This window comes from Melanerpes formicivorus, unplaced genomic scaffold (assembly GCF_026170545.1).
Source record: "Melanerpes formicivorus ecotype bairdi unplaced genomic scaffold, bMelFor1.0.p_v2 SCAF_1, whole genome shotgun sequence".
Lineage (NCBI taxonomy): Eukaryota > Metazoa > Chordata > Aves > Piciformes > Picidae > Melanerpes > Melanerpes formicivorus.
This window is the reverse complement of record NW_027142353.1, coordinates 51,534,372-51,558,129: the sequence shown is the minus strand read 5'-3', so window position 1 is coordinate 51,558,129 and position 23,758 is coordinate 51,534,372. Positions and strand designations below refer to the sequence as shown.

Below are 23,758 nucleotides of genomic sequence, written 5' to 3'. Positions count from 1 at the left end.
GTCCTGAACGCCTTCTTTGCCTCAATGTTTAACAGCAAGGCAGGAGTTCAGGACGAGTGGCCTCCTGAGCTGGGTGACGGGGTCAGGGAGCAGTGTAATGCCCTGGAAATCCATGAGGAATTAGTTCGGGACCTGCTGAGCCACTTGGACACTCAAAATTCCATGGAACTGGATGGGATCCATCCTAGGGTGCTGAGAGAGCTGGCAGATGAGCTGGCCAAGCTGCTCTCCATCATGGTAGGCTGAACATGAGCCTGCCGTGTGCCCAGGCAGCCAAGAGGGCCAACGGCATCCTGGCCTGCATCAAGAACAGTGTGGCCAGCAGGAGCAGGGAGGTCATTCTGCCCCCGCACACTGCACTGGTTAGGCCGCACCTTGAGTACTGTGTCCAGTTCTGGGCCCCTCAGTTTAGGAAGGATGTTGACTTGCTGGAACGAGTCCAGAGAAGGGCAACAAAGTTGGTAAGGGGTTTGGAGCACAAGCCCTATGAGGAGAGGCTGAGGGAGCTGGGGTTGCTTAGCCTGCAGAAGAGGAGGCTCAGGAGAGACCTTATTGCTCTCTACAACTACCTGAGGGGAGGTTGTAGCCAGGAGGGGGTTGGTCTCTTCTCCCAGGCAACCAGCACCAGAACAAGAGGACACAGTCTCAGGCTGCACCAGGGGAAGTTTAGGCTCGAGGTCAGGAGAAAGTTCTTCACTGAGAGAGTCATTCGTCATTGGAATGTGCTGCCCAGGGAGGTGGTGGAGTCACCGTCCCTGGAGGTGTTCAAGAGGGCATTGGACGTGGCACTTGGTGCCAGGGTCTAGCCATGAGGTCTGTGGTGACAGGTTGGACTCGATCTTTGAAGTCTCTTCCATCCTCCAGGGACGGTGATACTGTGATAAAAGTAGGAATAAAATATTACCCCTTGAGTGGCACGTTCTTACCTTCGCTGCTGCTGACAGTACTTCAGGTTAAGTCCAAAGCTGCAGTTATGGCCATAATGCATGAAAGAAGTGCAGCCAGTAGATTTTGCCGATGCTGAAACACTCATTTCAAAACACATTCCTCTTTAACTGCTTACATGTATAGACAGTATTTGTTTCAGTGGGGGAACACCAGCATTTATACTGTTGTGGAGATTCAGCATGACTGCAGTCAGGTACTGTCTTCTTCAGCTGATGCTCAACACAAAAAGGGTGCAGGGAAAGGTGAGAAACAGGAGGTGAATGGATAAATGGATATTCTGAATGTAAAAGGTGTGGAAGATGGGAGTATCACTTCTGACAAGTACACACAACCTAAACTTGCTTGCTTCTCCCCTTGTCATTGATCTTTTCTCACTCTTTTCACAGTGAGGAGTTGCCTTTTCTGTCACTCTCTCTCACTACAAAGAAATTCCCAGTGTTACATGTGCCAGTTTCTCTCATAGCTGTCAAAGGTTACTCCAATTCATTTCCTCAATTACTGAGTTCATTAGGTGTCTTTTTGTTTGTCCTCTCACCTCCCTTGTCTCTATTGCCTGTCTCACCTTTGTTACTACTTCAGCAAGCATTCCCGATTTTCCTCATAAACCGCGGCCTTCGCGATCCTGCTGCTCCCAACAGCAAGTTCTCTTTTGGGTCCATCTCACCACGCCTCTTGCTTTCTGCTTTCATTTTCTCTCATGCCCTTCTGCAGGTGAAAGTGCCAGCCACATCAGCACCAGGAAGTGATGAAAGGGCTTCAGAACATAACCTTTGCCACACACAACAAAGTCACTTCATTTTTCATTTTTATTACATGTGCAGAGAGGTTATTATTAGGGGGCTGTGGGGGGAAAAGGAGGAAGACAGCTAAAGATTCACACCCAAAATCTGAAGTGGTTACTTTCTTCTAGACTACTTGTCACATTTAAAATCCATGGTGGCCAACTGAAGTCCTTCCATGGTGGAGTCCAAGTGAGAAGTTTCTAAAAAAGAAAGAAGAGATTCTGTTGAAATACCACAACAGAACCATCGCATCCAGCAAAGGGAAGTGAAGGGAACAGCACAGCCAGGGAAAGGAGGAGCAGTAACACATGTCATCAAGAGACTTGCCTCTTCAAAACCACAGCCCTACCTTGCTGCCATGGAGGAAGTCTTCCTGGAGGGAGTTACTGACCACTGCATTTGAAAAAGAAATATGGCAGCTGTTATTTTGCAGTAGTCTTGCAGATAGATGAATGTTTAAACTGACATCAGGTTTTGTCTTCTTGGTCTACATTTGTATCATCTGGTACATGTGAGCCTTGGTCTAAGGAGAACTTCTGGACACCAAAAGAATGCTGTTTTCACTGAGCTCAGCATTTTTTTAAAACCAGAATCTCTTGCTTAATCTCCTGAAAAAATACTGATGTGCTGCCAATGCTGCAAGAAGGAGCTCTCACAACAGCTTGAGATTAACCCTATTGTTTTCAGAGGAACATGAGCATTGCTCACTCTCCCATTTGAACAAAAATACCCTTACAGAACATGAGGAAAGAAGGATGCACATCTGGCTAACAGATTCAATTCCACTTGGCTAGTAATGCTTAGCTTAGTTTCCAGTGCAAAGGGACTGAGATGACTCTATTAGCTATTTATTTCCTATGATTTTAAAAGCTTTTTTTTTAAGCTTCAGTTTTCTTTTCATTTTTCTGACATTTGATGAAATAAAATCCATTTCAGCATTTGCAGTTATTCACTTGAGCAGTTTTGTAACTGCTTCAGGACACCATTCTTGGCAAGTCTGCTTTAATCAGCAACTAGAAGAGAATTAATTTGTGGTGAAAAGAGTCAATCTTAGCCCTCAAAATCAGGGACACTATCAACCAGACAAACTCACCTGCTTTTTACAGTGCTTGCTCATGCAGACTTCAGAGGCCCACGTGAATATTCATGTGAGGACTGGCCAAGGGGCTACATTACACAGTATCCTGTGCCTGATAGTCAATTGAAAACCCTAAGAGAAGTTTTCTGCTTTTCACATACTTAAACAAACAAAACCCTACATTCTAACATGTGTTTACCTTGGAAGCAGTCTTTCACCTGAAGGTAGTGTTGCATGATGTGTGGTCCCTTGTATGAGAGCTGGCTGCCACCCAGTCAGGAAGCCCTGCACATCATCTCCATCACACCTCCAGAAGCACAGCTCCATCTGCTCCTTGGTCCCAGCTTTGGCACTGAGCTGGATCTTACACAAGATCATCCAAATTCACCAGCCCACCAGGAAACTACCCATTTGTTTCCTGTGAGGTTAGTGAGTTAAATTGTAGCCTTTATGTCAGGCAGGGAATGCTGGAGCTGGTAACTGGGGCAAGGCTGGAGAAGGGCACTTCCCACATTAGCCAGTAGTGAGCCATCACACCAGCTTGGCCTTAGGCAGCAGACCACAGCTCCAGAGCAGCCTAAACCCATCTGACCTCTGGGGTCTCATCCTCCCACTCAAACAGCCAGTAGGAATTTCCCTGACTCATCTCAGATGTTGAATTAAGACCAAAAAAAAACAAAATGCCAAAAAGCGAAAAAAATCTCTAATTAACTTACCTCCTCCTCCCAACACAAAGCCCTAACCAGCTTAGAATTCTCAAGTCAAAGCTGCTGCAAGGAGAATGGGGCCATGTGGGCAGAACTGGGGCAATCAACTGTTATATCAGCTTCAAGTACCAGCAGGGACCTCCAGCTTAACCATACCACCTCAGCTCAGACCTTCATAACCGAGACCTTCTGTGCAGAGTGTGCAATGCCTCCTTTTTTTCACACCAAACACTGAGTGGAAGTCTTCTTTCATGGCAAAGCACGCATTGCTTTAATTCCATATTCCTAGAGCTAACGTAAAACACTGCAGCAGAGTGTTAGACTGGGATGTCACATAACAAACAGGGGTGTACTGAAGTTTCATTTCAGGCCAGCAGTCAGTGGCCAGCTCACAAACACAAGGCTGCAGAGCATTTCTGCTATGCTACACTCACAACAAGCAGGAGAGAAGAACTGAAATAATTTTGGGAGTAGTGTGGCAGATAGACAAATAAAGTAGTTCTAATGGAAAAGACACTTTGTTGGATTCAGCAACCAGATAAAGGTATGGACAATGTGGAGGATACTCTGCTAGCATATGCCTTTTCTTTCTTGAAATACACAAAGAAGAGAAAAAAATTCCATTTCTAGGTTAATCAGAGTTTTCTTCAGGGTGCTTTCACAATTTGTTTCTTTAGCATAAAAACATCTCCAACAAATCTGGACCTCCTCGGTAATAGCTTAGGAGACAAATCCACACTGAGACAGCCAGGCAGTATGGTAGGAAAAAAATCTTGCTTATGGAGTGTTCACATTTGCAGTATCATAAAGTAGTAACTTATTAACATGTGTGGCTGGCATATGGCTAAGTATTTTCTGCAAATAGCTTTTTTATTTACTCAACAAATATTTTAGTATTTGATTATGTAAAAGGACAGCAACACCACCAGATGTTCCTGATGTTACTAATAATCTGTGCTGACAGCATCTTGTGAGACCAGAGCTGTTTGTACTATGTGGTTCGGAGAGATGGCCCTCACCTTCCTGCACTGGCACTTGGCACAGGCCAATCAGCACATGGCCTGTAATGGCATGGTTGTCATCAGTAGTATAAAAATGCAGATAATACAATCAACTCCAGATAAAGAGCTTTCAATTCCAAATCAAACTATTCCACCACCTCCTGCCACAATCCTCCACTGCATAAATTCAGAAATGTTGGATAAGGTCAGCTTCTGCTTTCACAACCATCCCAACACAGCACATGTCCACCTCTTTGATTGCTCCACTAGCCATCAACTCATGCTTGGGTCAGGCACAGGAGCCCAGGTGACACAGAGCCCTGGCCGGATCCCAGGTGGATGACATTCCAGTGGTCCTGTGGCACCTGGATGAGAATAATTTAAGCTTTGGGAGCTACATATTGTTTTTTTCTGTCTCAATTTGCCTAAGGTGAAAATTACTGTATTTCCATTAACCTCAGTTTAAAACCATTTGCTGCTTTGGAAAGAACCACTCATGGAAAATGATACAGAAGTTAAGCTAGCACTTTCCATCTGAATCTGAAAGTATTTCCTTCTTATCACAATCTACCAGGACTCTCTCTCATAAAAGAAATGGAGAAACTTTGCCAAGTTCCCAAAAGGTTACCAAATGCACAAACCAAGTATGAGCATGGTAGCATACTTTCTAAAACTCTGTAGCACATTTTGTCATACCAAATGAAAACATTCATAAAAAATTAGCACTTCAATATATGGAGTCCTATGGCAACCTCCTGCTGCTGGTTCTCTGCTGAAGAGCAGGACTCACTTTTTCTTGACTTGTGCAATATAGTTTTCTTGCTCATACAATCCTCTTCATAATTACAGCCTTAACGGAGTCAGCATTGCTCTCCATACTGAAGAGATGAGGAAAATAGGCCTGAGATGACATGACTCACAACAGAGTGCCACAGTAATCAAACTGGGAACAAAGCCCAGCTCTTAGGCATCCTGGACCACTCCTTTCTGGCAGAGAAAAAAATATCATATGTGTTTAATAACCAAAGATTGCCTTCTCCTTTTCTCCTTCAGACTTAAAAGACTAAACAAAACAATCCAAAACAACCCTCAAGTCTAACTTGGGAGAAAAAAAAACCTACTCAAGTAAGTTGGGTGATACTAAATGCACGCTAAAAATTGTAACAACCATTGTTATCTAAATGCTTGGTCAAATATAATGCAAGAATAAAACACTTTCACAAGTGTGACTGATTACCTTTTCCTTCACACAGAGTTTAAGATGGACAGTCATGAGTGATGAAACTCAGCATCTGGACGGTCAGTGATAGGGGAGGTCACGGTGTTCTCCTCCATCATCCCCTGAAACAGCTCCATTTCTGGAAGTGTTTCAGAAGAGTCTTCATTCTCTTGGCAGTTTTCATTTAGATTTTCGAGATCAACACTATCATCTAAAAAAACAAACAAATTACAAACTGCAGCCAGAGACACCTGAAATTATCTTATGTAGTGTGTCATTTACATTATGTCAGCATAAAGCATTCTGAGAACAAGCTTTTATTTCCTCAAAACACTCGTGGGTTTGATGCCTCAATGGCCTACAAAATAAAGCTAAATCTTTCAGGTTTGTCTCTGACAGGAAAATTGTGTGTATCTGTGTGTACATTCCTACTCTTATGCTTACTCTCAGCTCTCCAAGAGCATCCTTTTCTTTTTAAAAACAGAGAAACTCCTCTCCTATTTTAGACAGCAAAACCCATCACCTTCCAGGAAGCTACTGCTGTGTATTTGTAATCTCATATTATGAAGCTTGCAAAATTCTACTAAACCAATATGAAATCATTGGAACCTTATCCCATAACCTCCACACAGCAGGAATTAATGCATGCAGAAATCCAGCATTTCCCATGGACCCTGATACGTCTTACTGCTCAAGTGTGTGATCTATTCTGCCGGCAATTTTTAGTGATCATTAAATTTAATTAAGTTGAAGATGCTCAAACTTTCAGAAAAATATAGTGTAAAGACTGACTTCTTCACAGTAAACATCCTTCTGACCTGGAATGGTGCTGAATATTGGATTAATTCCACAGGGGAAACTTTAAAAGGCAAGGAATTGCAGCACTTGTGTCAGGAAATGCAGAGTGATGATTCACAGCCTCTGTAGCTCTGCTATGCTGTGTACACCATCAGTGGAGGCAGAGGCTCATTTATCACATCCTAGAGCTTTGTGCACATTCATTTGTGCTGAAAACCTCTGACACATTTCTGCATTAACTATTTTACCTTCTGAACAAGAAAGCTTTTATGCAGTTTTGTTATCACAGCATGCACTTACCAGCCACGGTGTTTCCATCCCGCAATCCATTTGTTTTCTGCTTTTCCTAAACATTAATAGTATAAACAATAAGTACATGACAAGAGAATTTATTCTTTTCAGAAAGAACAAGGTCCATACTTTATTTCATAATTACTATTTCATTGCATTTCCAGGATTATCTTCATTTCCACTACCAGATACTACAGAGCTCCTTCAATAAAAAACAACCTTCACAAAGCAAGGGCCACAGCAGGGAAAAAAAAGTAACTTGTATGTTTACAGTTTCTAACTAGACAAGTAGAATTAATTTGCCATTACTCACTCAGAATGGCTTCTCTGCTACAAACTTGGCAGAAGTAGCCATGAAGAAGCTACAGGTAGTGGAGGATGAAATTTGTTCAGATGATGGGAGAAAACCAGAAGGAGGAAAACAACTGGATGATGCTAGGTTGTACTTAAGCAACACAGCCCAGGTCGGACACAAGTATCAAAGAGAATGTTTTGGTTTGCTGGTTTTGCTGGCTTTTTATGTTGGTTTGTTTTTTGCTTTTGGGCTTATTTTGCCTCCTTCAACTGCTTTGTATCTATTTCTGAAGTTGGATTCTGAAACCTGCCATGGCCTGGAACTGGTTATATATACCCAAATTAAATATTCAAAAGAGTACAAATATTCAGCCAGAGTGTCCCAGCACTGTCCCTTTCTTAAAGGCACAGCCTCAAACGGTCACAATCCATCTCCCTACCGTGGCTATTAAAAACCATAGCAAATTTACTTGCAAAGCACATCATCTTGCTTATGAGCTGAAGAATTCCTCTTTACACCTGGAATGTTGGCAAGCCTTCCAAAATCCCCTAAAATCCGTACCTCCACAGAGGTCTTCCACAGTAAATAGATCATCTTTGAAACTTTCCAGTCAAGAGGAACTATGTAATCATCTGGCAACAAGGATTCTGCAGAAGAAAATATTTTTTTGCAGTTGAGTGTTCAGATCTCTTCATAGCCAAACTGTATCACTGAATGACAGTTCTGCACACAGGATAGATCTGGATTTTTTCAATATCAGCAGATAATTAAATGAGTCAGCACCAAAGTCAGGATTTAGGTTTCCTAGACCTGAGGCCAGAGCATGGGAAGGGGAAGAGTAGAGATTTTTGTTTCTTTTTTAGGCAAAGGCTTTGTAACACACTTTCATATCCCCCACATGATCTCCTGAGACTAGTCTCAAACAAAACAAGCTTTCAGCTCATAAATTAAACAGAAAGCAACCAAAGTAACAACTTTTAACATGTGTAATTATAGGAACTGGTGCAATGTCGCTAAAGAAATTACTTTCTAAGATGTTTTTACTCTAACACTGTTTAAGAAGCTGTAAACAGATTTTTGGTAGGAAAACAATCTAAAGTGTATTCTACACTCATATGAGAATCATACAAACCAGTCACTCAACTAAATATTTTCCTTATAAATAAGCAAAGACATTTACTTACCAAAAAAATTTTCCCCCTGAAATAATTTCAAAAGAAATTAACTGCAATTTCCAGGTTTGTAAATGACTACAGCTCAAATGCTGAATTACTACAGCTCAAATGCTTAAGAGAATAAACAGCAGCCTTTCAAAATATAACATGCCACAAAAAACAAATCCCAAGAACTTTTGAAATTGTAGGAAAACTACAGTCAAATGAGAATGTGACCAGCCTTGTGCAGACAAGTATACACCGTTGTGATGGAAAAAGCCCCAACAAACAGCAGTCACAAGCTGGCAGGGATTCAGATGAATGCTGATGTGGGTTTGTATGTCTTAAAGGTTATTTCCAAAGGAAACTCATCTAAACACCAGAGAATATCACCTGTTACTGACTCAGAGAGGAACAACGTTTGGTTCAGTAGCCTACTGAGTGACTCTGAATGCCTGTATTTTAACTTTTTTTGCTAGAAAACCCCTGTTGTCAAGTCATGGTCAACTCCTTCTAAGAGGATGAAATTTAAGATCACAAAGACTCACCAAGTCTGGAAAAGAAAAATGTTTTCTATTTAATGGGTGAGGACATCAGAAGTGCTTCTCTGCCCTGTTTCAGCTCTGTATGGCAAGTTCTTTGGTGCATACTGCCAGATTTAGATAAAGCAGCACTGCTGGTGCATTGGGAACCAAGCTAAGTCATGCTGCCAGTGTCATGCATCACTCTTCTGACAGGTGGCATTGCTATCAACTTTTAGAGTGAGAACAAGCAATCTTGAGGTAAAGTCAGGGCATGCAAACAGCTGCTCCTCAGTTGTCATTTTAAAATTTTCAAATTAAAATACATGCTTAAATTCTACTGAAACAAACAGGTGTAATGGTCTATGTGCTGACAATCTGGTCTGTGTTTTTTAATCCTATTTGTTGGCCAAATCAAAATTACTCTTTCTTCACTGACTAAATCTGGACAAAGGAGTTGCAGAACTTTATGCACAGGGAGCATTGATCTTCCAGCAGGGTGATTCCTAGGGAGACACAAATGCCTCTTCTTATTGCTGGCTGCAGTTACACTGCAGTACATTTGAAACTCACAGATGCTGCATGCAGCTCTGATCATCATCCCTCTAACTTAAAATTATTTAAATGGAAGTACAAAAAGATAACCATTGGAGATCTGGAAGGCAAGCACACAACAATGTGACCCTTCCTAATCATGCATCATTATAAAGCAGGTACTCACTATGAGAAAGTGCACCTTGTAAGTTTGATACTCAATTTCAGATTAAATGAGATTTTGGGAAAGCTTTTCAACAGTATATAAGCTACATGAAAACACAGGAAAACTTTACTAAAGGAAAAGGAATGCTACTGTATTAACCAGGTGGAATAAACAATCAAATATGCAATCTTTAGTTAAGAGCACACATTTTGTACCACGTTTTCATTTCCTTTTGTAATCAACATAGAAGGATGCATTAAAATATTAACAAGAGCTTCATGCTTTGGGTTTAAAGATAGGAAGTTTTTGTTACTAAAGAGACTGCAAATATGAAGCCAAACTTAATGGCATCTTTGAGAGACCAAATAAGATTTTAGGTAAAAACTAAAATCAAACTATCACCAAAGCAGCAGTGATTCCTTTCAAAAGGATTAGTATTGGATTAATTGGTACCTGGAATAAAAATGAGTATTTAATGATAATGGGGGTTGGGGTTTTTTTGAGTTTGGGGGAGTGTTTTGGGGTTTGGTTGGTTGTGGTACTGGGGGAGTTTGGGATATTGTAGGAGTAGTAAGAAGTGTATTACCCAGTGGAAGACCTGGAGAGCCAAAGAGCTGTACAAGTTGAAAAGCAAATCCTAATGATAAGGGAAGACCAAGAAAACTACATTTCATATTCAAATCTTGATTATCTTCAAGTTGTGAGGCCTCTGATGGCTCAGGGTCATCTCCTTCATGCATATTTTCACTGCAGCCTGCCAACATACTAGAATCTTCTAGATATTCAGAGACAACTTTAACAGAAGACAAAATATTTGGTTGGCTATTTGTAGCCTCTGAAGGAATTTGTTCACTCTCATCCTCTCTTTTATCAACTACTTGTTTTTTCTTCTCCTTTGTCGTGGAAACTGCACAAACCCTGTAGGAATATTTTGGCATAGAGGAAGGTTGTCCCAAATTAACATAAGAAATATCATGCAACAAAGCATCGGCATGTGGGCTGGCCAAGGAATAGGTTCCCTTGGTGCCACTGCAAGAAAATTCCTGCAGTGCACAGTCCTGTTCATGTTTCTCTCCACAGTCCTTGCTTAGAAAGCCCTTTTGCTCCACTTCCAAGACACTCTTTTGGGCAAACCCATCTTTTATTGGGACTTCCTTCTCTCTCTCTGTATTACCAGCAATCTGTCTTGGCAGATTAAACTTTGGTGCCAAGTTGACAATTCTTCTGTATCTTTTCCTCTTTGATGTAATTGGTCCAGCATCACTTCTTGGAACATTCACTTCATTCAAACACTGTATGAAGGTGACCCTGGTTTTCACAAGGAAATCACAGTGCATTTCACCAGCTGGAGATGTCAAGAGACCATTGCTTACTACATTGTCATCCTCTTCGGTTAATGTTCCCTGAGGGTTTTCCTTTACCAATCCTTCATCTGACTGACAGAAGTTTAGCTGTGTTGAACTGTTTATCTGAGTCTGTTTCGGTTTCCTCCTTTTGAGGGGTCTTTGTTCACCTACAAATTTATCCTCAGAACAAGAGAAGAGAGAAAGTTGTGTATCAAAACCCAGTGGCAATTCCTCAGTTAGTAAATTAACTGAAAGAAAAGCCCAGGCACTAGAGTTATTCTCTTTGGCTTTTAATGCACCTTTGTGCTCTGTGTTATTATCAGGCACGATATCATGTTTGTTTGAAATGGAACATTGAGGTATTTCTTTTTCTTCACCTTTCAAACTTAACAGCCTAGCTTCTGTGTCAGGTTTGCAGTCAATTTGATACAATTCCAGCTTGCTTTTTGTGCTTAACTGTGGCATGCTATGATCTTCGGAGATGCCTTCTGTTTCCGGGATGAAATTTTCATCGTTGTTTATTTTCGGCAAATTGCTTCTGCAAAGAATTTCTTTGTGCCTTTGATTTGTTTCCTCATCATGAAATGAATTTTTGGTTAGGCTTTCAGTAGAAAAAGCTTTTGCATCCGTTAGAAGTGCACTGTCCCTTTCTATAGGCAACTCCTCTTTGAATTCATTCTTCGACATCTCTGAGACCTCAGACACAGCAACGAGAAACCTTTCTCTTGAAACCACTGCAGCTTCTTTTAGGCTTTCATCATCACCATTAGGATGCTCTTCACAAACTTTTACTGGCTCCTCCGGCTCTTCGCTGAATGTACATAATGACTTGCCGTTTTCTTCTTCCAAATCATCCTCTTCACTCACTGATGTGCCCTGATCACCTGGATTTGGAGGATGAACTGCTCCACCTAACACTTTAGTCATAATTTCTGTGTGATTGTCTTCAACGTTTTTTCTTTTTCTCTTTTTTCTCTGCTTTGCTTTTGCCAACATGTGCTCAGAGTTCTTCTTTAAAATCTTCTCCCTGTGTGGAAAAGAAAAAAAAAAAATCAGTTAATGGTGTTCAACTTGAAGAGCAGGCACTGTATGTTAATATGATGATCAAACACAGACCATCTGTTTGAACAGATAAAATCTCAAATGAAACCTTCTATTGGTTAAGAAAATGCCTCTGACAATTCAGAAGAAACTGCTGCCTCATTAATACAGCTTTACAAAAAGCATTGTTACAAGATCAAACAAAATGCTTCTGGATGCCATTCTGAATGATGTTTGAATAATAAAGACCTACTGCTATTCTGAAATTTCATTACATTTCATGCTGAGAAAAAAGGTAGTAAGTGGAGGATATATGTTAAGATGCCTTAATATGCTATATTTAGAATATACTATATTTAGACAAGGTGGACTCAAATTCAAAACATAGTAACCTATTTGCAAAGATGCAAATAATATAGAGGTAAAGTCACTACAGCAGCTCTGACATTCACTGCTCAGAATATTGTGTGGATGCATACTTACTTGGAAAAATTGTATTTTATTAGCAACAAAATAATAAGCTACAGAAAAATTAATACATTTGCAGAGCTATTTACAATAATTTTTGTAGCTGTTTTCACAACATCTGATGCTCCTTTTTTTGTTTGGTTGGTTTTGGTCTGCATTTCTCCCATTTAACAGATAGCAGCCCAAGCAGTGACTTCTCTGAAATCTCTCTGTTAGCCTGTCAGCCAGCCAACCCTGAAATGATCCCACACAAGTAAACCTAGTCCAGAAAGTCTAACTCCTCCCTATGCAAATCTTCAGGGAGACATGAGGTTTTCAAAGCTAAATTGGACTGATAAATCTTCAAATCAAACATCTGCTCATTTTCTGTCATTTCTCCACTTTGTGTAGCCTTTTGTTCAGGATGGTATTTAACATACTAAAGTAAACAAAGCATTAGCTAGAATTATAGGGTAGAATTAATTATTCTGTGTTTATTCATATGTAACAAACTGGTTTCAGTGCTGCATTCTGAAATTCTTTAAAGAAAAAAAGGGGGGGGGGGAGGGGTGACACTGCATACAGAGGGAATGCCAGTCACTAGTAGGCAACCTGGGAACTAAAGGTCACCTATGGAAACCTATCCCTTACCCTTTCTTCATTCTTTAATTTAGTATAGTTAGTTTCATATAAATTCTTTCTAATTTAAAACTCTGCAAAGCAACCCTCCCTAATTCAAACTCTGCAAAGCAACCCTCCCTAATTCAAACTCTGCAAAGCAACCCTCCCTAATTCTCTGAGTGTGGATCAGCTTAGCAGCCTTCTTGGCCTCAGTATAGACACAAAGTCACTTGACTGGATCAGGATTCAAAAGTCTTGGTGCCTTAATATTGCTGCAACAAGCACTATGAACACCCAAAAGGAACTTTTTGTAATGAACACAAATTTTATTGCCCTACAATGGCATTCAGATGAGACATCCTACTAAGAAATGGGATTTACTTCAAATATTGGTATTTTAAGTCCACATGGCACTTCTCACCCCCACCCACCCCCTTCCCCCTCCCCACCCCAAATAATGAAAACTGAGTTTCCCTTTTCCAAATCAGTGTCTTTTCAATACATTACTTTCTGGCTTAAGTGCATATGTCCATACTACAGGTGCTTGAATTTAGCCAAGACAAAATCCACCCTGAATTCTGCTCACAAGACATTTCCTACTCAGCAATGTTCCTTTGTTTTCCTCAAAAAGAGACGTGGGGTGCCAGACAAAGCGTTAGCACTGAATAGATCTTATCTGTCTATTGAATTAAATGAGATAAAAGTGAAGCATCTTCAATGGTAGTTGGAGAGATTCCTATAGCCCAGATTTGCAGAAGTCATATTCTAATCAGAGCTATTTCATAAATCCTGACATTAATTTTCTTCTTTGGTGATAAAAAGTAATGACTTTAAAGGCATTTTAGAAGAGGAAATTCTCTGAAGTTTTCAGAAGCATAAAACTCTTTACCAGTGAGATGGAAAATAATGTCCCCTTTAAAATTTGTTTTTAATGGAGCAGGGAATATAACATCTGACCTGTGCACCAATCCCCAGGAAAAGTTAGTTTTTCACCTAATGGCCCTTGTGCTACCTTAACAACTCCACAAAAATGACAACTAAATTGCCCATGTCAGCACAGAAAGGAATGGACTTCTCCAGTCTTGGTATTATTGTAACTATGCTTTTGCCTACCACTAACTTCTGACAGATGGAAGTGAACTTCTCTAGTACTCATCCAAGCATGTTTCTGGTGCCTAACTTGTGACACACTTTCAGGACAATGCTGACAGGCCCTTTCTTAGGTTAGGATGCTACACCTTTGGAGAAATGAGAGAAAAAATAAACCTCTCGGAGGTCAGCACATTTATTTCCTCTCCTTACCATTAACTCTGCATCGGGGAAGAAAACACAGGACAAGATTCGCTTTAGGACAGCAGAAATATATCAACCAAATAATAGGAGAAGAACCTGGATAGTCCAGAGCAACTAACAGCTATTATTGCTTTGAAATTTGCATGTCAAAACAATAACAAATGCTGATAATTTAGCATACCTGGATATGATCTTAAACAATTCATAAATCAATACAACTACTATGTAATTTCTATCCTGTGGAAACAGGGAGATTTTATAGCAGTTCAGTGAAAGTAGTTTTCTGAAGGTTTGCATTTCCTAAAGGAAGGACTAAATAAAAAGGATGAACTACTTAAAGTAGCATAATAAGATTTGTTATTCTTTACTTTCTCAGGAAAATTATGATTCTTATAAAATACTACCCAAATGAAACACTAATTCACTATGATGGCACAGCTACAAATTTCCAGCTTGGGATAGGCAGAGCATCATGTTAAGTTTTTTTTGCATTTAATGAAGCAAATTGTCTCCTGGTGTTCTTTCTTTTTAGCTTACTTCCTCCTCTTTCAGACCACCTATGTGGCTTTTGAGGAGGTTTCCTCGTTGTAAAACCACAAGGCACACAAACACTTGAAAAAATTCAAGAACCAACATGGAGATAGACTTCTCTTCTTTACAGGGGCATTGGCTAGTGAGCTATTTTTAAACACATACAACACATGAAAAAGGTAAAAGAACAGTTAGTATTTAAATTTTGCTGTATATTACACATTAAAAGTAATAAACAGACCTGAAAAAAAAATAATCTATCAGTACTTTGTGGAAATAGGAATTCCCTTTCTGTAACAACTCCTAGCCTATCATTTAGACAATATTAAAAGCTTTTTGCCATAACTGTGTACATGTGACTTCAAGGTTGTAACCTACTGCTCAGTGTAGCACTGTCCAGATTGCCTGAGAGTCAGTGCTCAGGTGACTCTCTTTGCTGGAGAAACAAATGCACTCTGGTGACTGCCAAGGCAGAACGTGCAAAGAAGTCACATTTGGCTGGGAAACAGCAAATCCAGGAAACGTTGGTTATTTGTAGTGGTACATCACCCTTTTGGTGTTTGGGTTTTTTGTTTGTGAGTGCTTTTTAAAATGTTGTTTGTTTTTATGAAGCAGACATCAGCCTAGATCACAGGATGTTAGGGGTTGGATGGGACCTCCAAAGACAGTCTAGTCCAACCCTCTGCCAAAGCACGCCCACAGAATCTAGCACAGGTCACACAGAAACACATCCAGATGGGTCTTGAAAGTCTCCCAGAGTAGGAGACTCCACAACCTCTCTGAGGAACCTGTTCCAGTGTTCTGTGACTCTCACAGTGCAGAAATTCCTCCTCATGTTGAGGAGGAGCTTCTTGTGCTGTAGTTTATATCCATTACCCCTTGTCCTATCACAGGGCGCAACGGAGAAGAGCCTGTCCCCTCCCTCTTGACACCCAGCCCTCAGATAAACATTTATTAAATCCTCTCTTAGTCTTCTCTTTTCCAGACTATAAAGCCCCAGCCTCTCTCCCACAGAGCATGTGCTCCAGTCCCTCAAGCATCACAGAATCGTAATGTTCCCTGCTTCCATGATCTAGGCTGATGTCTGCTTGATATGAGAAAAAAAAGGCTGCAGTCATTGCTGTAATGAAATACAGAGGAACTAATAAATATAAAAAGCAATTCTATATGTCACTTAGCAATGAGGTATGTGCTTTTCCAGAAATATATGTTGTCATTAATCTCCACAGTCACTGGAGTGGGTTTTCAGCATCAAAATTTTAGTAGAGTTGCTTACAGATAGTGATATTTACTGGGATATGCTTCACCTATCGTCATGTCCAAGGGCACTGCTGAATTCCTTGTGATCTAGCTTTACTTTAGCAAGAAACAGAAACTGAAGTCATAATTTTGGAATAATAATAAATAACATCATCACAGCACCAGCCTTTTTATTACATATCTTGCCTTAAATATAGAAATGAGTGATAAAGATCCAGTTTCTCAAAACCAAATGGAACCTTGGTACTAGGTGATCAAGTAACTGGGCTTCCTGAGAGGTATAATTCCATTAGAGAGCTGAGCACCTAACTTGGCACTTTATAGTTGCTGAAGGAACAGCATTAGTCACCCCTTCCTACTTTGTTACAGATGTTGCCCTTGCCCTTCTGCTACCTGTCATTTGCTGGCTCTACCACCCTCCTTGTGGGGAGATACACAGGCCTGAGCCAGCACCACATGGAAGCAAGTGCTTGCTTTGTTGTTCATCTGATTCAGCATACCAAAGCAATAAGTAAAATAAGGGTCTAGCTATGACAGCAAGGTGACTGCTTTTGCAAGCACCATGTTAGGTTGCCTCACAGCCCATCCTAAGGAAATTCATCATTAATTCTCCTCACTCCAAATCACTGAAGGTCCTACTAATCGGATTCCATCTGAAGTAACTCAGTATTTATTATTCTTTTGTCTCTCAACAGGATTGCCAGTGAGATTTAAACACTCACCTTCATAAAATAACATTATTCTGTCACAATGCTCAAAGAGCTACTCCAATGGGCCATCATTTCTATAGGATGGATCCATATACAGTTTTGTGCAATGTATAATCAGCCACCAGCATGCTGCTCTGTTACAGTCCAGAAACAAGAGACACTGATCTAGAGAGTACACAGAGACTACCATACAATAGGCTAAATCAGATAGCTTTAAAAGCTGTTCATTTAAACAAATATATGGCAAAGTGCAACCACTTAACTTTTCAAAGTAAGACATCAAAGAACCAAATAAAAACCCCAGCCAATCAAGCCACCAAAACCCTCAAGTTCCTGAGGTGCTAGTAACAGCAATTCAATTTCAAATGACAGTCAATTCACTCAACAAGAAATTGCAGATGAAGTGATCTGAGTCACCTTTTTCCTGCCTGGCTCATGAAAGTCATAAGTACTTTCTAACTGAAAAAAAACCCTAAAATCTCCTATTTTGTCTCCTTTGTCATAGTATATGTTAATCAATCCTGAATATACTGATTGATACGTACATTTGTACACACTGAATATACTTGTGCCCAGTATGAAACATCTACTTCCTGAACAAGTGAAACAACTCAAGCTGCTTTCAACTTCACTTTGGTGCCACAAATAGCTCACCTGACACCATTCAAAATTCTGACCAGGAAAGAAAAACAAAAGAAACAAAACCAAACCACAGCAACAGAGGTACTGATGAATACTAACAAACAGAGAAACCATCTTTTGTTTAACTGCATTGCTTTGCACTAAGTATGGATCAATGTTAAAAAGCAGGTTAAGAAGCAGAAAGAAAGGACAAAGTGAAATGCAACAAGTGAGCTGAATCTATCTTAAGGGGAGAAGAAATTGCAGCTCCATCATCAGCTTTCTTACCACAAAGGCTCACAGAATCAATAAATTCTGTCAGTGTTTAGTCTTTTGAGGAAAACATGATGGACACAGATGCTAATGTTATACACTGGAAGTACAGTATGAATCACCTTACCAAGTTTGATGACATCAGTTCTATTATGTCTCAAGCCTGAAGTCAGACTGATTGAAATGAACCACAGCAGACAAGAAACATGCTGCTTTGAGAAGTAATTTGGAGAAAGAGGAACTAGTCAAATCTGCACTAGTTAATAAAATTTGGTGTAGCCTGCTGTACAGCAGTGCTCCTTAACTTTCTATTGACATAAAGACACTTCTATACAAGACTTTAAGGAACACTTAAAAAAATCTGTAACAGACCAGGAAAATCCACCTGCCCAAGCAATGAACAGGCTCAGTATTTCAATAACTTCTGGATAAACTCTATAGCATTGCTGCATAGGGGGATATGGAGCAATTGGTCCTCAATAAATCCGAAGTACTCTCCTATCAGCAACGCTAGAGCACACTTTGTACACACTGCATCTTATGAAGATGATGGTCCAGGTTGAAAAGCATGAAGCACACTGGTGAAGACTGCAAATGACCAAACCACAGTGTCCACTGCAAACGCAAAGCCCATGAGTGTAACGGCCAGTTCACAGCTATTGAGAAAATAGACAAACTGTAATAATTACTTCTAAAATCTCAACTTCTTCCTTTCCAAACAGAGTTGTTGTTATGGATATAATGTAGTGTTTCATGTATATATAATCTAATCAGTTCAAATACATGGCAGTATTGAATCTGAGTGGATCATCAATTTTAGGAGATAGTTGGCATTCACAAATTAAACACCTCATAATCCAGTTGTCAGTTCTTCACCTTTACAACCTACTGCTTTCCAGGCATCTGCAATTTCACTCAAGAACCTCTAGGTAAGCAAAGGCAGAGCTACTGAAGCTCTCAAGAGGTTGTGGAATAATTTCCAAAACCTGTGATCCAGAAATAAAGCAGACTTTCCAGATCCAAGTTCCTAAACAATATTGTGTAGTTAGGCCACTGGAAAGTCTACTCTTCAAATAAATAAATAAATAACCATTTAAAGCAGAAAAAAAGAGAACTACTTATTATATCATTCTAGTACTTGAACGCAGAGATGATAGTCATCAAAACAGAATACAGAGCTAAGCAAGGTTTTAGCAGTCAAAATTAGATTTGTGGGATGAAGTGTTGGCCTTTCTTGCCAAGCACATTCACACACAAAACAAATGTAAAATGAAATTTGAGATAAGACACAAGGCAAAGTCAAACTGAAGAAAAATATGGGTGGCAGTGTAAGGAAGCAAGACAGGAACAATGAGAGGAGAATGGAACACTTAGTGGCATGTAATAAGCTGTTTTCTGTTAGCAGCTTTCAGTGATAGATAGATTTTAGCTGCATTTAAAATAGATTCAATCAACAAAATCCTAACAGACATGATATCACAAACTGTAATTCTGAAAACAGGAGTACCAAGAAGATGCTGCAAACTTAATCAGGGTAAGAATAAATGGAATGAAGAAAAATACATTGCATAACAAAAAATATTACTTTTGGTATAACAAGAAAAAAAATAGTTCAAAAAGACAGCCTGGGGAGAGGGGGGGTTACATATACTCCATTTAAAAATCATCACCAGTTTGAATTGAGGCATTAAAAAAAAGAATTAAAGAAAAAAGTGATGCTCTCCACACAAGTTTATAGTTCAAGGAAGAAAAGGAAAGGGAGAGATTCACCTAGAGTTATGAACACAACTGAAAACACAGGACTCAGATCAGACATATGGGAAAGATGCAGTTCAAGAAAATGAAAGAAGGGAGGGAAATGGAGGGAAATGTTACAAGAAGGAAGCAGTAAAGAAAACAGTATCACAAAACATTTAGTAACCAGCCTCTAACTGAGATAACAGCGACATTAAAATTCAAATATTTGGAATCACAGGATCACAGAATGTTAGGGGTTGGAATTGACCTTGAAAGATCAGCTAGTCCAACCCCCCTGCAGACACTGTTGCTGTTCAGTGCATGTGCTCCAGGTATTGTGCTCATCCTATGCATCTCAAATGCTGTATGAAATACGGGGAGCTACAGAGTGTTCAATTATAATGTGCATTCTCTAGGAGGTATTACACCTTTTTCAGCAAGCCTCAGTACTTTGTCATACTGGCATCCAACTTTTAGTAACGATTTCTGTGTACTAATTTTGGTATTAACTCATTTCCCTTTTCCTCCTTTGACCAAAAAGACTAGACATACACAAAATAAATGCTGAATTATCCCTTAAAGATGTTTAGTTTTTACAGAACAGGCCTGGATTATTCCTAGAGTGTTGGATGAATGGATACAGAAAACTGTCTTTTGGTTAGCAATGTAGTAAGTGTCAATAAAGTCTGTCTTTGGACAGAAATTAAGCAACTATTTCAGAGAAACACTAATACATACCTGTATTTTCTAAGTCTGGAAAGACAATACAACTAACAAGAGACAAGAGGTCATGGACACTGCTGGAGGGACAAAACAGGGGAATCAGCTAAAAGTGTGTCAGGAACCTGTGAGCAACTCTGGCAATACAGCTACAAAGTAAGGTAACCAGAATAAATGGTACAGCCAATTTTACTGCTACTGTTAAAGCCAGAAACTCAGTGCCCATCTGAGAAGAGGAGGAGAATCATGGACTGTATTAATGCAAGCCTGCACCTGACACTGAAACCAGGCCACAATTATGTTGGTGTTTTAAAAATCTCTGATACATGAGAGCTTACCAAGTCTTTTGATATTCTAGACACTGGTCTCACTGTATTTGTTAGAATAATTTGTCAGAAAGGGCCTCTGGAGATCATATGGTCCAAGCTCTGCTCAATGCAATACTAACCAAGATCTCTGATTTCTGGGTGCCTTGCCCAAAGAATTCTGAATGCTCCAGGGATGGAAATCAGACAACCTAGTATCTAACAGGATTTTCCCATGTTGCATCTCTGTGCTTTGTTTTTGGAGCCTGATCCACTTTTATACCCTCCCATTAGTAGGTGAAACAGCATTACGCTGTCTTAGCCAGACCTTTTCTTAAGGCTGAACAATCAGTTTATCCCAGCTTCTCCTTGTATATCAGGTGCTCCAGGCCCTGATTGCTCTCTGCTCAGCTCATTCCAGTAAGCCACACTTTACTTGTACCAGTGAGGTCAAAGCTTCACATTCTCACCAAAAGCACCACAAACTAACCAGTTGAAAGAGAAACTCGGTTAACCTCTTTACAGCTCAATTCCCTACAGAGCAGTAGAAAGTCAAACCACAGTTAGAGCTGCAAATGAAGCTCAAATATGTATACCTGTCATGCTCTGGGTGAAAGATCTGATGTCTACACTTTTGCTGCCAAGATCCCTGTAAAGCAGTGTATTCATCTTACATGCAGTACAAAGAAGCTATAAAGAAAAATTATAAATGGGGGGTGGGGTGGGGGTGGGGAAGTAAATTACTCAGTTCACTCTTAATCAGGTTCATGAGCCTTCAGAAACTCTTCATGGTTATGAACAAGATGTGGGATAAGCTGTTCAGTAACTCACAAACTTATAACCTAGAGTACACATTACCAAAACCTATGGCTGCTGAGCAAAGCAAAAGAACCAGTTATTAGAAGGCTCATGAATAAAATAATAGCCAGACAACATTATAGGCCCATGAGTGATGTGATTTGTAAATGATACAATAAACCCCTCAGAAAAACACGTTTGTTCAGTCAGCAAAGCAGCACTTCTCAGTCTGTTAGCACTTTAAGAGATCTACTAAATGTTTGGGGTTTTTTTAATCAGTAGGGTTAGGTAAAGTGCAAGCACATTGCAAAAAATTGGCTCATAAAATATTTTTCTTCTATGCTTTCATAAAATCCTGGAATATTTATAGAGTTAGTATCAGGAAAGCATTTTGAAAGGATAAGCAGCATGATCCATGCAATGATAAAGCAATTAGTCTGTTACCAGTCTGAGGGACCACAAAAGAGATGATGTATTTGATTAACATCTCAAAAAAGACAAATATTTAACACTACTAAAAAGATGGCAAGCACAACTGCAAATCAGTTACTTCATGGCTACAGTATCTTCTGACCTGACACAACAGGATATTGCTACAACTGCTCTGCCAGCAAGGTACAAATTAAACAGCCAAGGACTGCCTGCCTACTGGAGAAACAAAGAGGTAGCATTATCAGCTAAAAGCAAACTGCAAAGATCCATTCCAGAAGCAACAGTTCAGTGCTTTTCTTATCTTAAATCTAGGACACTGACAGCCTATCTCAAGCTAAAAACACCACTTGCTACTTCTCCAAATCAATTTGACAAATTTCAGATGATCCCACCTTGACTAACTCTGTTACTATATTCTACATGTTTAAAAAAAGATGAGCTGTGTTTTCACATATTTCTCTATGACCTCAAGATAAGTCAATTTACAGCTGATTTCAGCCAATTCACCTATAAAAAGAAGAAAAAAACCCAACCCCAAACTAACTGATGTAGATTCTCACCTAGGAAATCACTACAGAGCATCAATCTCTGCTTGTATTTAAAAAAGATTAGAACATAAAACACTGAAATGAGCAAGTGTCACTGGAGAAACACTATAGTGATACGTTTCCATATCTGACCATATGAAACACCTGATCAGTCTTTTACATTGAGTACTGAAATGTTATGAATTGCATTTCCACACAGTGTCTTCTCTCTGCTCTTTACTGGGAATTGCAATGCCACAGAATGTTAGAATCACAGAATGTTAGGGGCTGGAAGGGACCTCAAAAGACCATCTAGTCCAACCCCACTCTGTTGTTTTGTATGGGAACTCCTCAGTTCTCAAAACACATGTAGTCACCTCATCTGCATGATGCTCCCCCACAGAAGGAAAACATTTCTTCCACAAAAACAAGATTGCTAGGAGGAAGCAGCAGTTAAACTACAAGTATCACACAGAAATGTGAAAATATACAAATTATTTTCTACTTCACTGAAAAGGAATCCTTCCAGTCAGGTCAAAATTACATCAGGAAAAACAGAAAAAACACAAAAGACAATAAAATATAAATGTTATGGGTTGCAGCTCACCTAGACAAAGCCTGTCAGTTGTCTACTAGCAGAAAAATAATGGAAAACTACTGTCTCTGCAAGAAAGTTTCAAGAGGTAGATGACATAAGACAAAATCTTGACCATAGCAAACTATATTAAAATGCATCTAAAAAAGGACATGATACAAGACAGGACAGAATTCCTTACAGGAGATTATTAAACATCATATGTTAAAAAATAAGTTACATTGTTTTGGTTTAACTCTAGCTGACATCTCAGCCCCACACAGTTGTTCACTCACTCCCCACCAGTGGGATGGGGGAGGAGAATCAGAAAAGGGAGAAAATTCATGCATTTAGATATAGACAGTTTCACCAGGCAACAGCCATGCATACACAAGCAAAGCAAAACAATACAATGACATTTATTCACCCCTCTCCATCAGCAGCGAGCTGTTCAACCCACCTTCAGGAAAGCAGGGCTCCACCATTAGGAATGGCTACTTGGCGAGACAAACGCCATCACTCCAACATCCTCCCCCTTCCCTCTTCTTCCTCCATCTTTGTATGTTGAGTGTGACATCATATGATATGGAATATCCCTTTGGTTACTTGGGGTCAGCTGTCCTACATGTGTCCCCTCCCAGTTTCTTACGTGTCCTCAGCCCCCTTACTAGTGGGGAGGTGTGAGAAGCAGAAAAGGCTTTGAATCTATGCAAGCACTGCTCAGCAGTAACGAAAACATCTCTGTATTATCAACACTGTTTTGATCATAAATCCAAAACACAGCCCCATAGCAGCTACTACAAAGAAAATTAACTCTATCCCAGCCAAAACCAGCACACAAGTCTTCCAGGTTTGGTTTTGTGGATTTGGGGATGAGGTTATTTTCTTCTTTTGTTGGGGTTTGTTGATTTTGTTGTTTGTGGTTTGGGTTTGCCTTTTTTTTTTTTCCTCCTCCAAACCAAAGGAAAATAAGAACACTAAATCATCCAGGACAATGCTGATGGAAACTTTTGGTAACTCAGGAAGTA

The 23,758-nt window shown here is 39.8% G+C and overlaps 1 protein-coding gene across 1 annotated transcript; it reads right to left on the bottom strand.

The window, feature by feature from the left end:
- Positions 1-1,745: 1,745 nt before the first annotated feature.
- LOC137443391 (uncharacterized) lies at positions 1,746-23,394 on the bottom strand. Its single transcript, XM_068143052.1, has 7 exons — positions 23,191-23,394; positions 10,081-11,867; positions 7,681-7,766; positions 6,834-6,879; positions 5,754-5,946; positions 2,080-2,123; positions 1,746-1,930 (listed from the first exon to the last, which is right to left on the bottom strand). The coding sequence occupies exons 2-5, from the start codon at positions 11,834-11,836 to the stop codon at positions 5,786-5,788; spliced, it is 2,049 nt and encodes a 682-aa protein (XP_067999153.1). The 5' UTR covers positions 11,837-11,867; positions 23,191-23,394; the 3' UTR covers positions 1,746-1,930; positions 2,080-2,123; positions 5,754-5,785.
- Between the last annotated feature and the right edge of the window lie 364 nt (positions 23,395-23,758).

Coding starts and splice junctions, on each gene's coding strand:
- LOC137443391 (XM_068143052.1), bottom strand. CDS start 11,836: ATGTTGGCAAAAGCAAAGCAGAGAAAAAAGAGAAAAAGAAAAAACGTT. Junction 7,767..10,080: donor CTCTCCAGGTCTTCCACTGG/GTAATACACTTC, acceptor TTTCTTCTGCAG/AATCCTTGTTGCCAGATGAT. Junction 6,880..7,680: donor TGTGGAAGACCTCTGTGGAG/GTACGGATTTTA, acceptor ATTAATGTTTAG/GAAAAGCAGAAAACAAATGG.